An 18,482-nucleotide genomic window follows, 5' to 3' on the forward strand; every position below is an offset into this window, starting at 1 on the left:
TCTTACACCACATAGAACAGACATACATACTAAACAAAGACAACAAGTACGCAGACAACATATTATATTGGCACAAATACGTAGATGACATACTAATGCTATACAAAGAAAACAAAAGACAGATCCAAAACCTACATCAACACATAAACAAAATACACCCAAAGCTACACTACACATTGGAAATTGAAAACAACAAATCCATACATTTTCTAGACATCACAATAACAAAAGTAGACAACAAACACAATTCAAAGTATACAGAAAACCCACAACAACAACACACATACACAACACATCCAACCACCCCACACAACACAAACATGCTGCATTCCGAACAGTGGTACACAGACTACTCAACATACCAATGAACCAACAGGATTACAACGAAGAACTAAACACAGTCAAATACATAGCACAAGAAACGGATACAACCCTAACATATTAGACAACATAATACGTAAGACAAAACATAACCACAAAAAACATAAGAATACAACTCAAACACAAGAACACAAAAAATACATCACACTAACATACGAAAACAAAAAACACCCACAAGATTGCAACCTCATTCAAGAAATTAAATTACAACATCGCATACAGAACAAATAACACTCTACAAAAACATCTCAACACACAAACAACACAAACAAACAAATACAACCACACAGGCGTATACAAACTCAAATGTAACACCTGCAACAATTTCTACATAGGACAGACAGGCAGATCGTTTCAAACACGTTACAAAGAACACATCACAGCCATAAAGGTTGACGCTCACTGGCACGAACCGACCGGAACGGAACGAACCGGAAATATTCTGCGAGAGACGTATGCATGTATTTTAAACGGTAAACGCTCACTTGTCCGAACGGAAGCAACCGGCTGCCGGTCCTGACGGACAGGGTTCTCGCGACACGACCCTAGCGGAATTTCCGATGACGATCGGCTGCTTTCGTATGTCTTCGCTGGTCTTCGGAGAAAAGTGTGTTGGCTGTTCTCAGTACTTTCCCACTCAACATGTGCTGGTGCGTTGTCCAGACAGATTATTCTTAAAATAGGTGATGAAAAGTTAATTTTAACAGTGCTAATCGCGCTTCTGTGCTGATTGGCCTTAGAAATGTGATGTTTCCCTTCATTATTTGAGATGCTAATAACAGATGAAATTTTAAACATTTTTCTTCGCTCATACGAAAGTACTAAAAAAAACCATTACTCGATCTTTACACAAATGTGGGCAAAGATGGTTAAATTAATCAAAACACTTTTTTATATTGTTATGACTAGAGCCCGGATTGTATGTAATTACATATTCTGTTCCTACATATGTAGCTATAAGGAAAGCTAAAAGTCCGCGAATCGTATTAAATTTAAATTTAAATTTAAATATACAGAATAAAGAATATAATTACAAACAAACAAGACAAATAGAAATAAAATAATACCATCAATATAAAAAGGAGATACAGTAGTATTAACAAAATTTGAGACCGAATGAGCAGCGCTCGTGTTCGATCGCAGTTAAGATATAATATTAATAGGCCTGTAAGAGAATATAAAATAAAATAGGAAATAAAATTAAAATTACAGTTACAGAAATTATATAATACAATATTAATATAAGAGAAATGCAGAAAAAATAATAAAAATAAATAAGTAAAATAAAATAGGAACTAAAATTTAAATTATAGCGGCAATGGAATTATATAATATAATATTAACACTAGAGAAGAATAATATCGCACGTGAAAAGTAGGACAATATGTATATATATATATATATATATATATATATATATATATATTTCAAAATTATAGAATACAAATATAATATAGGTTGATTAATTCATACACATAGGCTATAAATTTATTTAATCAAATTGAAGATGTTAACACGTTTCTAATTTTCTTGTTATATGTTAGTGGGTTACATGTTAGAAGTTCTGGGTGTAATTTAGTTAAAGCATTGTACAACCGAGGGCCAAAATTAATGCTATGCTTTAGACCAGCAGATGTGAGACATTTAGGTTCTATTAATGTTGAATTAATATTTCGTCTTGTGTCATAATTATGTGTCTGTAATACAAACTTATTACGATTTTTATGATAAAATTTTAACAGCGTATGCTTATAAATTTGTTCAATATTAAATACATTAAATTCAGAATAAATTAATTTAGTTGGATAATCGAAAAGTTTCTTCAAACAAATTTTAATTATTCGTTTTTGTAGTAAATTTAACGAACTAAGATTAATTTTTGTACTTCCACCCCAAACAATTATACCATATTGAATGGTAGACTGAATAATGGCCAAATAAACATTTCGTAGAATTCTAATGGGTAAGTATCATCGAAGATTAACGAAAGGGATCATTATTTCGAAGTTTTAAATGTTTTTACATATTTTGGTGCATAATAAATATTTTGGCATATATTATATATTTTAAAATATTTTGAAGGATATTGCATATTTTGAAAGAATATATACATTTTTTCACTAATTTTCTCTCTACGTAATGATTAAGTTATTTTTAAAATTGTTTATAAAGCTTATCCCTTCGTCTCTAGTGCATAAATATAATTTGATAATTGAAAATAATAACGTATTCTGTCAAAAAATGGACATCTCTTTGCAATGCTAATAGTTTGTATCCCTTGAGAAGTAACGGTAAAGTAGGTACAAATACCAATGCGAATGGTAGTAGTGAAGGAAAGAATGAATCAGTTGCTCTAAAAGAAAACAATAGTTTTTTCTGTTTTTTTTTAAGAAACTTATTTTGACATCAGGTAATATAATAGCAAGCCTACTGCCATTCGCATCCAAGTTAAAAGACTGGATTTCAATTGAAGATTCCTTTACTAAAATGGTAAAATCATGCAGTCCAAAGTGTGTGACAAACGCATTGGGTGCTCCATGAAGTCACAATTAGAATAGCATTTAAAAATTGAACTTCATGTGAGAAATAAAAAACGTGCTCCGTCGAAAAGAAAAAGTTCTTCTTACACAAGTGGTGCTGAAACATTCGTCTTCTACAAGTGAATTTAATAAAAATTTGTGCATGGCAATGGTTGCTGCAAACATATACAGTGGTATAAACTTGGAGTTCCAAAGTTCCAAGCATTCCTACGCAAATACTGGAACTTCAGTATTTCTCATGAATCAACACTCCGGAAAAAATATTTGAACTCCTGCTACACTGACACAATGGAAACGATTAGAGATGGACTTGATGATTCCTACGTATGGGTTGCCGTTGACGAGACGATCAATGACGGCAGAAAATATGTAAAAATATTCAATTATTAATTGCGCCTCCAAACAATGAGGTTCAATCACATGTGCACCTGTAATTTTTTATTAGTGTGCACAAATACATCTAATAAAGCTTAGATTTTAAATTACCAACTTTTTTTTATTTATTACATATTTATCTACATACTTTTTTAGCTTCATATTTATGTAGTCTACATAGTTCTCATTTTCACATTACATAAAATCCGGGCTCTAGTTATGGACCCATATTTTCTTTTTTCTTTTCTTTTTTCCTTCCTCATCAGCTAAAGACTCAGTAAAATAAAATAATCTTCGGAACTGCTATCCCACTCCATGTTTAAACCAGACTACCTGTCGACTGTACCGGAATATTCCGAGCAGTGAGCGTCAGAGCTTCCGCGGAAGACGGACTGCTGTAGATTTCCGTTCCGGTCGGTTCGTGCCAGTGAGCGTCAACCTTAACACAATGACAAAACACTTTCACATATGCAGAACACATCACAAATGCTAACCTCACCTACAGAGACATCAATACAGACATGGAAATTCTACACATCCAACCAAAAAGCCAGAAACTAAACACACCAGAACAATATGAAATATACAGACACACAAAAACACACCCTAATGAAATTCTCAACACACAACTCAATTTCAGAACACACACACTCTTTGACTCCACATTACACTACACAAACACACCCCCACAGGAAACAAAACAAGAGGTGCCAAGACCAGCAACGATCAGTTCTGAAGAAGACCAATAATAGATCGAAACATGTAAACCAGGTACGATAGAATTTAACACGAGAAAGTCATATCATACATATTTCGAAATTATTTTTAATTTACTGATTTTGTTTAGTTTTATAACCGTATTGATATTATAATCACTCACCTCTTACCTTGGTCGATAATTACATGAACGAATTGCTGTTGAAATGGCCACAGTTTATACGCTACATTTTTTGTATTACATTATTAACAGTATAACGGAGGCTGTTAAGTAATATTTAAGGTTCAAGTGGGGCTATTATGATACAAAAAATCAATATTTTGCTGTAATTTTTCCATGAAAGCATATTATACAAAACTGAAAAATTAAGTCATGTGCGACTTTAGACTTGTCTGAATGACTTGGGGTTATTTTTTTTATTTGTATTTGTTGTTTAGTCAACTGTCCGAAACAGGTCTGGACCCCGCAAGTGATACCAAGAAGTCACCACTTATGAGGCAAATAGGCCAAGAGATAATGGGGCAGGGTGGCCAGTTCGTTTTCCCCTCCATTGCATATATCGCCTACTAGTTTCATATTACACTTTATTTATAGTAATGGACAAAATTAAAACAATACCAGTGTATCATAATGGCCTTCTATGTTGTCTATTTGTGTATCATAAGATACCAGATGATAGACGACATTAAGATATATGGATCGTATGAGGAGACAAAGATGAAGGCAGAAAATAGGAAAGATTGGAGAAAACTGGCTTTGAAGTGAAAGATCTGCCCTTGGGCAGAAGACTAAATGAATGAATGAATGAATGAATAGCCTTCTATATGGGCTATTGTGGTACACCTAGAGGGCTATTCTGATACAGTGTTATAAATCTGGCCATATTTTACAGCGCAATAAAGTAAGGCTATTGTGATAACACAGATGCTTAATGTGTCACTTGTAAAAGTTTGGTTGAAATCAAATTAAAATTAACTAAGATTTAGTAATTCTTATAATTAATTCTTTTTCCGCATAAAAATTTATACAATTTATTGAAACTTCTTCACTTGCTGCCAATGCTAGAAAATTACTGTATGTCCAAATATTTTTTTGTGTAAGAAAATAGATTGAGAAAATTATGATACAGTTTGTATTGGTAAAATAAATTAAAATACGTCTTTGAATAAACATTAGTGTATTTTCCAAATTTGTGTCATTAAATTTTAACAGTAAGAAGAATGACTATTAACTAATATTGTTAGGTAATTATGTAAAAATGACTATATGTATATTTTTTAACTTATATTATGTTGTAGGTGCCATGCCAACTTGGCAATTCAAACATTCCTCAAGAGATGAGAAATTATGAAACACTCCTCAAGATGTTATAAATTACTTCATGTTATAAAATTTATCAACTTTGTCAATTTTTTCATTGTAAATGTAATATCATAATAGCCCTTCCAGCATATCATAATAGCCCTCCTCATTAACACACTAATTACTGCTAGACTGCCCAACATTCACAGCTTTTCTTTATAGAAAAAATGAACTTGACACTATTCTGAGGAAATTTGAAAATTATTCTATCTTTATTCATTCAAGAACAATAACAAAAACAACCGAGTATCTTTGTACTCGCTCTTATAACAGTGCTAACAACAGCTTCGGTTTCGAGAACACGCCTACGCCCACCAATGCGTGGCATGTTAACAGACTAGCTTTTTTTAAACGTGCGGTACCATAACATTATGGACTTGTAATTCGGAGATCCCCAAACACTATAATAGAACGCGAAAACGGAGTTGAACTGATGTTAGCTACATTTTCAAATTCTATAAAACACAACACGCATTTAGCTCATTATCTTGCAGTAAACGGCATTTGTTTATTCAATATTTACTAACAGATAATTTTATTTCATTGGTTCTTATAAAATGACATAGAACTCTTTGGGAGAGATTAGCCTCAATATTCGAATTGTGTTGCGTTCACAGTGCTTGGAACATTGAGACCTAATGTGGTCGGAACTCCCATCCTTCTGGAATGTATTTACAGATTACTGAAACATAAAATAGCAACCGTTCTCATGTTACAGCAATAAGCATAAGCGAGTTTCGAATCCACGACTGTCCGTAGCCCGGAGCATGAGTCCAGCTCGCTGTTACTAGACCACGCCAATTGTTTAAATAATATACGTATGCAGGGTGATTCACTAAGTTATTCCGACAATTAGGGACGAAGTTTTTAAATAATATGGTTACACAGGGTGTTTCACTAGGTTATGCCAACAATTAGGAATGCGGTTTTTTTTTTTTTTTTTTTTTTGGAAAACTGTGGATTAAAAATTTAATTTGAACATGGGTACGGTTGTGAATGTCTACATACTTCCTACTTTTTTGCGACTCTGCTACTCGCACGTCATTCAGCACAACTTGATAGTCCGCAAAAAACATGCGTGTCATACTACGTCGAAATTTCCCCATTGGGGGAGAATTCGACTTCGGCATCAATTTGTATTTTTTTTAAATATAGTGGTATAAAATAGTTACGTTGGCACCAGATATGTGAAATGTACAAAAAACATATCAATACATATTACGGGAAAAATTAGAATAAAATTTGCTTAAATTGTTTCCAAAATTTACATTTTTCCTTAGCGTGACGAGAGATATCCTAAACTACCCTATATACAGAATGTTTCCGGGCTATTGTTACAAACTTTCAGGGACGATGGGGAAGGGCACATGTATCAATTTGAGGTAAGGATCCCTGGTCCGGAAATGGCCGAGTCGAAAGTTACAAGCAAAAATAGTTATGTGGAAATGAAATAATTTTATTACTCTGTACACCTTATTTATGTGTATTTATCTGTACAGCTTACACATACTGTATTCATCTGACGTTGTTTACGTTGTCTACTTACAGTATTCCATTTAATGCGCTGTCTGAGGGGTGGGGACAGGAAACTACACTAAAGCAATGCAGATAGCGTAATGTGTAACGGACATGATCGGTCCTGATATGCACGTCTGTAGACAGCAGTGTATATGTACAAGTTGCAGTGTCCAGTCGATCAATCCTAGTGAAATGGAGGAGTACACGAGAGCGGAATAAGCAGACCTGATTTTCCAATACGGATGAGCCAATGGGAACAGTAGACAAGCTCACAGATTGTATCGGGACTAGTACCCACGTAGGAGACATCCAGCCCATACCATCTTTCCACGACTGTTCTCAAGGTTAAGGGAAGGAGGGCACGTGGTGCCAAATTACAGTTCCATTTCCACACAACTATTTTTGCTTATAAATTTCGACTCAGTCATTTCCGGACCAGGATTCCTTATCTCAAATTGATGCATGTGCCCTTCGCCATCATCCCTGAAAGTTTGTAACACTAGCCCGGAAACGTCCTGTATACTCGTGTGTGTGTGTGTATATAATTATGTATAATTAATATTTTTATGCTCGACCATGCCGAAATGTAGTAATTATACACCTGGTAGCAGCCCTTTAATGGACTTCATTAAAGTACACCTATTCATTAAATTTCAGGTGTTCCACCAATCAGAAAATACCATTGTAGCAATATGAAAGCGCATGTATCGATTATTCTCGGATATGCAATCGAAAGACAACTAGCGCGACACATTTGTTTCTCGGAAAAAATCAATACTTTCGCGTCTGCGCACATTTCACAATTTACGAGGTATTGCACAAGGTCAGTTCCGCTCCTCAGTCAGACAAGAATAACGTGAATACTTATGAATAATTTCAAGTTAGAAATATGGTCGAGCATAAAAAGTCGTATGAAACTTGACTATAATGGTAATTAAGACGCCAGTATGAAAATTATGAAACTCACTTGCGCTCGTTTCATAAACATACTCGCGTCTTAATTACTACCATTATAGGCTCGTTGCATAATGTACTATTATAAGATCCTAAATATTGTAGTCTATTATATCTTTACAAGCAATTGGAATCGGTGTTATTTTCATATTAATTTTTTTACTCGAAGTAATATAAGGAATAAATTCCAATACATATAGCTTCGTGAATTACTTGCATTTTCCCGCGACTTTTAAACCCATCCCATAAATGTCTGTCATATCTCCTAGGTTGAGAATCACCGGTTTCAATTGTCTGTGAACGTAAGGTGTATAAGTGTAACCACTATTCCGCGATAAATTGCCGGTAGTGTTAAATCTCTCTAAAGTTCCACCCTCCTCTTTGATTGTAATCTTCATCGCATTCCGATCCTACGTGGAGTTCGAAGGAGTTCGTTCTGAGACTTCATCTGTTTCCTTCACTTCTTGATACTCTCCTTCGTGTTTTACTTGCTTTCCATTGCTTGTCTCTTCAGTTTTTTTCTGTTTCTCTTCTTTCTGGTCATAGATCTGCAGATCTTTCACGTAGTACCAAACACCCATGTCCAGCATGGTGCCGATAGTGAGACACCCTGCAACATAACAATCACTCTTAGTACGATAACTCCACTTTAACGTTTTTCAGTCATTCACTAAGGTCATTGATGCTCAAAGACGATCGAATTACATTTATGGTTTTATGTTGATCAAAACTAGTAAGTGATATTATATTTGTCCCCCAGTCAGTTCAATTGTTTTCGGAAGATGTATGGTAAGACTTCCCTGTGTTAAATTTCAACGTACCTCGTTTACATGTTTCGATCTATTTATGGGTCATCTTCAGAACTGGTCGTTGTTGTTGTAAAGCAGATTTGAATAATTTCAAGGGAAAAATTGTTCCGGGGCTTTACAGGAAGCTTTACCTGAAAGATTAGATTTGCATAATATATACGTCACTGTGTACGTTAACAGAAAAACACAATTTCAAGTCACACAGAGTTTGTGTGCACTCGATGTGGGTCTCTGGCGTTTCGTCAGCCCACGCGAGTTGTGTGGATATAAAGGGAAAACTTAAGACGGTGTCGGGTAGAGTTCCCGGGTAGCTCAGTTGGCAGAGCGCTGGTACGTTCAACCAGAGGTCCCGGGATCGATACCCGGCCCCGGAACAATTTTTCCCTTGAAATTATTCAAATCTGCTTTACAGGAAGCTTTACCTGAAAGATTAGATTTGCATAATATATATGTCACTGTGTACGTTAACAGAAAACCACAATTTCAAGTTACACAAAGTTTGTGTGCACTCGATGTGGGTCTCTGGCGTTTCGTCAGCCCACGCGAGTTGTGTGGATGTAAAGGGAAAAGTTGAGACGGTGTCGGGTAGAGTTCCCGGGTAGCTCAGTTGGCAGAGCGCTGGTACGTTCAACCATAGGTCCCGGGATCGATACCCGGCCTCGGAACAATTTTTTCCTTTGAAATTATTTAAAAATGGCTGTTTTTATACCCAAATTACCCCAACCCATCCTACTTAGTTCGAAATAAAGCGTTATACCAGACTTTAATTTGAAAACTTCCCAATCCAAATTTAATAACTTTTTAATTCAATTAATTTAATTTAAAGAAAAAAGCACGTCCATTGAAATATTGAGGAGGAGGTTCAGAATCATTGTTAATTGCATTTTATGTTTCACCCTTTCATCACCCCAATCCTCTCTTTGAAATTTCAGAAGGCAACACTGTATTATGATAGTTAAATTTGGAAGACTATTCAATTGTTTATACATCTATTTCATTTGCTCTCACATCTTTTTCTTTTATATTGTCACCTGGCAACCTGGATAATAACACTTTGACATACGTTTGAAAAGAGTAGTCAATTGTTTATACATCTCATTCATTTGCTCTAACATATTTTGCTTCCTATCGTCACCTGGTAACCTGGACATTTGACATACCTGTAGCAGTGAAATTAACAAGGTAGCCCAATTTTTGTCCGTTGTACAGCCAGCAGTTGCCGGACTCCCCACACGTTTGCCCCCATACGAGGCACGCTGAATCTGAAACATATCCATTGATAAAATGCCATGTCCTGATGTTGCGCTATCACTAGAGTCCGTAATTTACGGATAATCGTTAAACTTCGCTAGTTAGATTACCTACTGTTGGTGTATTAAAACTAAATATTAGATATATTTACACATCTGACACAAATTAAATACTTATTTGCCATTTTACATGAAACTATATTTATTGGCTTTTCGAATGTGTAAATTAGTTTTAAAACTGTCTTATGCGTACGAATACCTTAATGAAAAGATATTCCAAGTGATCATGGCCAAAACTTGCAAATGCTGACAAAAGCAGAGTTGGGACTTCTTCCTTAATACTAATTTTTGAAGTGAAACTACTTTAGCAAATGTACGAGTCGAATGCTATGATACAAAATTCTGCGACTGACGTTTAAAGAGGGCTTTTCGTGTTGTTGCTACAGGATTGTGTACATTGCTATGTTTTCGCGTAAATAAAGGTGCTGATGTTTGCAGTTTGCCACCAATTTACACAAATTAGTGCAGGTGTCAGACAGTGCGTCTTCTGTGTAGTGTTGTGATGTTGTACAATCTAAACCATTGAGTGAAATTACGTACGTTGTTGAGAAGCTTTTTTGCTAGGAAATATGTCGAAGTCAGGGGCTAAACGAACGAGTGAGTTGCTTGAACGAAAACGTGCAAATACACTGCAGAAAATTTAGTCAAAAAAAGCTGGAACGAGTGAGAGAATGCAGGATACGAAAAAATACATTTTCTAACCTCTCTTCTGCAGTTCAGTTACAAAGTGTCAACGATTTAGTGACTGTTCCTACACTGCTATCAACAAAAAATAAGTGCAATGCCTGATCCAAATGGTGTCAGTATTTTACAATTAATTTATAGTTCACCGTATAAAATCTTAAATCAAATAAAAATGTTTGTCAAATATTATTTGGAATAATTGTAAATAGAATTTTCATGTATTATGTTAGCTATCATAAAGTAATAACTGTTTCAGTCTTAAAATCTATATATATATATAATTTGAACTGGTAATGGAAATTACGGGAAAACGGCTGAACGAATTTTAATGAGTGACCCCTCATTTTCATGTTTGGCATCCAAAGTTTTTCGGAAAAGTAGTAGTTTTCAGTGAAATGTCAATTTTCCTACATAATTTTCCTATTTTCCAAAATCCATCTATTGTCAGCTTTGAGAACTAATTTTATTGAATCACGGCCGACTTGATTGAATTTCAGAACAAAACACACACTGCAATAAACAATAGGCTATTACACGAAGGCCATGACCTGCAGGATTGCCGACATATTTAGAGCTCGATTCAATTTGTTATTAAAAACTGATTCTGCAGTGTATAATTTTCTGAGTACAGCTGTGTATTGGATATTCAAATCTACGAAACTTGAGGTGGTTTGATGACATTATTACCATTAGAAATTAAATATTATTATAGTTAATATCATGATGCGTATATTGTTCATTAATTGTACATAATATTGATGCTATATTGATGACATGAAAGTGAAACGTTTTGAGGTTATGTAAGTAAATGTAGAGAGTATCTTAATTTAGATCGTCATTTCTATAATTTACTGAGTGGCTGCTATATATAACTACAAAACTTACGTAAGATAATAATATTGTTATTAAAAATCAAATATTTTTATACTTATTAACCCAGTGGAGTTGGGTCTTTTTCATATACTTAATGGCGGCAGTTCCTAAGGAAAGATCAAAAGGTATTACTTACTGATAAAATAAGAGGCCTAGAAAATTTTGTAGTCTCCAGATCATTTTAGCAAGATCTCTTAGTAGGATAAAATGATTTTACGCTCTACATTTCAAGTTCTACATGCAGGAGCTATACGAAAATGCTATTGTTCGAAAGCTTAGCAAACCTGACATTTTTTTTTTTTTAATTTTGCTTACAATCCACAATGACCTGAAATAGCTACTGCTATCGTCCTGACATTGATACTTGCGTTTTCGCGTTGAAACTCAAAAACTGAAATTGGACAGGTTCAAGAAAAAGTATTTGGCCTAAAAAAATCCATTCAGAGGGAGTATGTTTCATTATTATGGAAGCAAATAACTATCAAAAAAACAAGTATTCTTCATTGAAAATAAATCTGAAAAATTTTTATTTGAACGTCTAACGAACTTAGTTTGCAGCAGCATTTGCTGCACAAGCCACTAGTATTGAGTATAAAAGCGTTAAGTTTAACCATAATTTTTCGTCTAATTTTTTACGAACATTTAAAATGATTACCTACTACACATTTACAACTAAATAAATTTCGCTTCTGTCGTGCTTAGAGGCCATACCATGAATGAATGAATGAATTATTATTTTACAAGAATCTCGATGGAATCACACCCAAAATGAGAAGAACCTTGTTCTCAATTATTTATATAATAATAATAATAATAATAATAATAATAATAATAATAATAATAATAATAATAATAATAATATTTAATCTTCCTCAGCTTGGTGAGGTTGCCAAAGACAAAGAATGTTAAACAGTAACATTTAAGATGACATTAAAAATGTCTTACGAGAAATTTGTTTACAATAAACTAGATAATATTTCACATAATGAAAATTAAAAAAAAAAAAATACAGATAAAAATAGAATGTGACAATTCAACTGTAATTTGAATTGAAGTAGAAGCGTCGCCGTAAAATCTGCAGAAAACCCTTCAAAGCTATAATAGAAATTTCCTTATTTTTATTGTTGTTGTTGAGACTCCAAATTTATGACAGAATGACACGAATTGTTTTGTTATGGCCCCTCTAGCGCCCACCATTAATCCGATGACTTCTATATCCTTGAGTTTATATGATGTTTTGTAATAAGGGATAATTTATTCATAAATTGTCCTTTTCTCTAGATCAGCGGTGGCGAAAATGTAATCGTGCTCCGAGCCACTGTGTAACCTGCAACGTGCATAGCACCTATGGAGTGAGGCGGACACCCGAAGGGGAAGTAAAGCAACTGTCTGTCTTATTAACGGATTTTCATTTTCCTTACGTCAGGCACTTAAATATAGTTTTATACAGTACAAGACTACAAACTAATGTTTAGTACGTGTAACGAAGAAAGAAATGAAAAAAAAAACATAGGACACATTATCACAACCTAAAATTAACTGTCTTCAGAATGTCTCTGTGACAGAGTTTCAAAATCAGGAATTATGTCATTTACTGCCAGTCGTAGTTGATCACGAAGGTATTTGTCTGTCAGTCGTGATCTAAATTTGGTTTTTACTATTTTAATTGTTGAAAATAATTTTTCACAAACGTAAGTTGTAGCAAACATGGCTTCAACAGAGCAAGCGAAAGAACGAAGCTTCGGATATTTATTTTTTGGCAAAGATTTCAAAGTTCAACATTTGTCAAGTCCTTACGTCTAGCTTTCATTTGACATCACATAGTAAATCAGTGAGTTCAAATTGAAGAGGTAACGGCATTATTCTTACATCTGCTGAAAAAGGGTCGACGTACAGAGATGATGATGATAACAACAACAATAACACTTAACCTTTGAATGTTTCATCAGTAGCATGTAGTATAATGCCGTTTTATGTTATATAACCGTTTTCCTCGTAATACTTGTGAACAAATCATACATTTAATATTCTCATCATATTGACTGCAAAAAAATGCGTCCTCCCATCCTACTTGGAACTTTCGTACATCGTTTCGAGAGAGACATATGCCACTCGCAGGTCAGAGACAAATACAAATGGAATGGAGTTTGACTCCAGTGAGTGAGAGGGTGGGGGTTGGCGGAGGTTAGAAGCAAGCGAAATGCACAGCTATCACTGCGAGCCACAAATTCTCGTGAGTCACGTTCTCGCCACGGCTGCTCTAGATCAACCTCCTCGGGTTGGCTGAATCACAGATGTTCGTAATCTTTCTGTCTCTATTGCTCTGTCTGATATGTCGCTAGACGTGGTATTCGGTGAATGTTCTTTAAATATCATTTTCAGTACGGAAGTGCAACCAGTTATTATTTGCTTTAACTTTGTCTTCGTCACTATAAATATTGAGTTATCCTTTCCATGATTCAGACGCACGATTATTACAAGAACTCTGTCTTATCACAGAGTATTTCGCATTGTAGGTTTGAGGCTAATTCCTAAAATTAACACGTTAATCATTCTCTACACAGTCTTTTATCGATAAAGGATGTTTAAATGTGACAACATTTATCACCATCAACATATCTTTTTCTAGTATTGGGTCCAATGGCCTGTTATGGTTTTCGGCCATATTTTCAATAATCAAACAGCGTATTCCGAAGAAGATTCGGATGGTAGACAACATAAAGATACAGAGATCGTATTCAGAGACCAAGAGGAAGGCGGGAAATAGGAAAGATTAGAGAATGCTGGGTTTGCAGTGAAATACCTGTCTTGTGCAGAAAACTATGAATTAATGGCACTCTCTCTTATCTCATGCATGTTTAAATTTTGCTTTGCTCCGACTTAATTTTCTTCATAGGACTATAACTGTAATCTAGGAATCGCCTCACATTAATTTCAGTTCACTCCTAGATAAAACCTCAAATCCTGTTCCTATTCGCTGAGTGACGTGGATTGAGCCATTTATAGCCACCCTAGCGACTCTAATACAGGGTTGCCAGATTGGGCTACAAGTAGCCAATTGGGCTACTTTACATTTTAATTGGCTATTGATTTTTACCATTGGGCTACTTGCGACTTTTTGGGCTACACGACAATTTTCGGGGCTATTTTTGGGCTTTTTTTTTCTGATTTGAATTTGTGGAAAATTAATAATAATAGGTATAGTAACAGTCTTCCTCTCCGTGAAAAAATCTGTTACAGTGTACGTCTCGCTTTATTCCACCACCACCTTAACTACGAGAAACGATGTACCTATGCGAAATATATATTTATTGTACATGTAACATGACCAAGCCAGTGTAAGGGGATTTTCTCGTTTTACCATGACCAGTGCCAGCAGAAATGCAGTGGCGAAGTGTAGCCTGCAGGCACATAATAATCAGTTGCTGTTTTTCCTCCAATTCAAGCCTTAGTATTTTTGTGAATGCCGATGTAGTTTATTACAATAATCTTAAATTAGGAACTAGGATCTTTTGTAAAAGTGATATACAATTTTTAAGTTATATTAGAGAATTAATTTTTTTTACTTTTTTTGTATTCTAATTATAATGTAGGCTAATTATTCAATTCTGAGTCCTATAGTGAAATAATTTTAAGAGAACTGTGTTTGTTATAGAAGTGATATACAGTAACATTTTTAAATTGTGATAGTGAATAACTTTTTTATGCGTTTATTTTTTTGTGATTATAGTGAAAATGGAAATATTTATTATTTCGTTCTGTAATTGTTGAAAATGGGAAAGTGGGAGAAGTATACCAAAACGTTTAATAGGCGGTGGTTAAACGCTACTTCATTCTCAAACTGGCTTCAGGATGTGAAAGACTACAGCAATAAAGCAGATTGTAAAGTTTATAAACTTCAAATAAGTGCTCATAAAGGAGACTTGAAAAAAAAAAACATTCCGATTCAGTTAATAGTAATATACGTTACAAGAGCGGTATGTTGACGTTTTCATGTTCGAGGAAAAGATTGAAAAAGCGAAACGTAGTTGAGCTTTTTTAATTTCCGAGAACATGAAAACAAACATACCGTTCGTGTATCGTACATTATTTTGTGCGAAGATCGTTTATTACATACCTGAAAGACGAATTTCTAATTAGTTGCAATGAAATCTCCATGTTGGTTTCTGTTTAATGACGGCAACTTTGGAAAACCAAAATATCTTTCTTCAACGTTGTTGCTATAAAATGTTTTCTGTGTTTACTATACTCCAGCAGGCCGTGATATACGTCTGTCGTTTTCTTTCCCCCCCAGTTTATAAATGCGAACTTAAAACAAACGGTAAGGTTATGTAATGATTTATTTGTTCATTTTAATATTTTAACAATATTATTTATATAACATATTGCAGTAATAACATCGGCATCTGGAATCTTGTTGATTTTTTCACGGCTACCTTAATGTTACTTGTATCAGGAATGCAATAAGTTTCGTGGAGTAGTAAACTTTACTTAATTTTTGCAGATATTTAAAAACAATAATTAACATTGCAATTTAGGTGAAATTGCAGTGGTAAGTTTCCAATTTATAATTATTACTATGTTAAACGTCTCTAAAAATAATATGTTAAAAGCCTAAAGCAGTAAAATGAATGTGGCGCTTAAGCGGTAAGAAGAGGGAAATTGTTATGTGTGTTACGTTGGGAATACTGAATGTGGTATTTCACACTTACCGCGTATTGGTTCTGTGCGGAAAACAAGCAAATACGCACGATCTGGCACAAAACATATATAATCCGCGAAATATAAATTTGCCATTTATATTGGGCTACTTTTTCTGAATTTTGGCTGCTTTTCCAGCGAGCTTTCGCTACTTTTAGTTATACCAATCTGGCAACCCTGCTCGAATATTATTTATTCCTAACCTGTCTTTTCACGCGAGTAGGAATATAGGGACGCATTTGATCGTTGTGATATTAATGTGTTATACGCTTGTATGGTACGAGTTTCCATAGTACGAAGTAATAATCATGCAATAAACAGAACCTTCTGATTGTTGAGAGATAGCGAATTCTATTAATGTTTCACACAAACAATTTAATCGCTCTGGATGTTACATCACACTGATAAACGGGTCGATAGATAGATGGCTAAATCAATTTCTTTTTAAAGATAAGAATGCATCAATTTTTTAATAGAATAACTGTGGATTTTACAGGCTGTAAGTCTGATTTAAGTACAGTAGAACTTGGTTATAGCGACCTCGTTTTGTGCGACACCTCGTCTATAACGTCAAATATTCTGTGGTCCCAACTAATTCCCCACAAGACATATGCTTTCCTACCTTGCTTAATACGACAAACGCATATGCGTCTACCTCGCATATAACGTCATTTTCAACCTCAGTTTGGAATAAGATTTTCTAAGAATCAAAGTATTTTAAGAAATATTTTGTTGAAATCTGATCCCGACAAATTCTTTACAGTCTCCTTCTGTCATAGACCTCTGGAATGCAGGCGGATTCCCCACCCCATTGCAACCTGCCCGAATTCATGCGGTATTAGATCAGTTTCGACAGGAAGTTTTCACTATGTGCACGCATTTTAACGCAGTATGGCCACTAAAAGAAGTGAGTGACGCTTTAGAAGTCATTAGAATTATGAACATGTTCTATCAAGCTAGGGAAGGGAGCAGTGAAATTGCAACTGAAATTATGAACATAGAACGTAATTTAGCCCTAGAAAGTGTGTATTCGGCAGGTAGAAGACAACAGAGTAAAATGACTGATTACTTCACTTCTAAGTAAAGTAGTTTGGTGAGTACTGAACAAACTATTTTAAAACAGAATACTGTATTTATAATTGTAGGTCTACGTGTATTTTATTATGTTCATTGTAGGCTTAAAAGTCAATACATAAATCCAAAATAAGTCTAAGTTTGTTATTTTTCATTTTCCACCTCACTAGATTGATAATGTGAATCTCGGTTACTACGACACTCGTTTATAACAACATAATGTTTAAGGTCCCTTGGATGTCGTTATAACTAAGTTCTACTGTACTTTACTAGGGCTTGAACTTTAAAGTACACAATAGAAAGAAAATGAACATAGCGAATGTTACCTAGCAGTACTCCAAACATTACTGGTCCTGGTATGAAGGCCAGAGCACAGAGAAGAGCCTCTGTGAAGCCGATTGACATTGATTTGTCGTCTTGATCCACGCATCTGGAAAAGAATTAGCGACACAGTTCAGCAGAATATTCGTTATCACACAGGACAGGGCTAATCATGACTTAGGCAGGGCTGATCACATTAGGTCATTAGGAAAACAAAGAACGGACGTGGCAAAATTTTCCTTTGTTAACCGCACGATTTATAGTAGACTGGAACAGCTTACCTGCGGCAATCTTTCAGGGTGGTCCTCTCAAAATCGATACATTTAAGGAAAGGTTGAGAAGATTAGACTGAAAATATAACTGTAGGTGCAGTGTAATTATCTAAGTTGTGTCATGTAATCAAGTTGATATGTAATTAATGAAAATGTTATGTAAATAAGTTGAGATATAATTAATTAAGGTGATATCTAATTACTTCAGTTGGTAATAGTTGGGTGAAATAGAAGTACTTATAACTTAAGTTTACTTTTGTTTATTGTAGGCGTTATTATAGCGTAGTTTTTATTTATAGTCCTAGGTTTATTGCATCTGTTTAATTACAGTTAGAATTAAATTTACGTTTATTTTTTTATTGCTGTAATTATTGTAAATTTTATTAATATCATTATTGAAATGTTATTATTGTATATCACTGCCACCGGCTGTATACCAAATTTAGCAGCTGTTCGTTCCGTTCCCGGCAGATCTCTCGACGGTACCCGGTGCAGACATGGCTGCCCGGAGATTGAAACTTTAGCACACGTCTTGGGATTCTGCGAACAGGGATTGCTCTTGAGGAACTCTAGACATCATCTTGTAAGAT

The 18,482-nt window shown here is 34.6% G+C and overlaps 1 protein-coding gene across 2 annotated transcripts in view; it reads right to left on the reverse strand.

Moving 5' to 3' along the window:
- Positions 1–6,385: 6,385 nt before the first annotated feature.
- Positions 6,386–18,482, reverse strand: part of LOC138694951 (solute carrier organic anion transporter family member 74D-like) — a 53,028-nt gene continuing 40,931 nt past the window's right edge. For both annotated transcript variants that reach the window (XM_069819171.1, XM_069819170.1), the window contains exons 12-14: positions 17,626–17,729; positions 9,818–9,919; positions 6,386–8,458 (exon numbers count right to left, since the gene is read on the reverse strand). In XM_069819171.1, the coding sequence (XP_069675272.1) occupies positions 8,259–8,458; positions 9,818–9,919; positions 17,626–17,729 (406 nt within the window). In that variant the 3' untranslated portion in view covers positions 6,386–8,258. The remainder of the gene's footprint in view (positions 8,459–9,817; positions 9,920–17,625; positions 17,730–18,482) is intronic.

Source organism: Periplaneta americana, chromosome 2 (genome assembly GCF_040183065.1).
Source record: "Periplaneta americana isolate PAMFEO1 chromosome 2, P.americana_PAMFEO1_priV1, whole genome shotgun sequence".
Lineage (NCBI taxonomy): Eukaryota > Metazoa > Arthropoda > Insecta > Blattodea > Blattidae > Periplaneta > Periplaneta americana.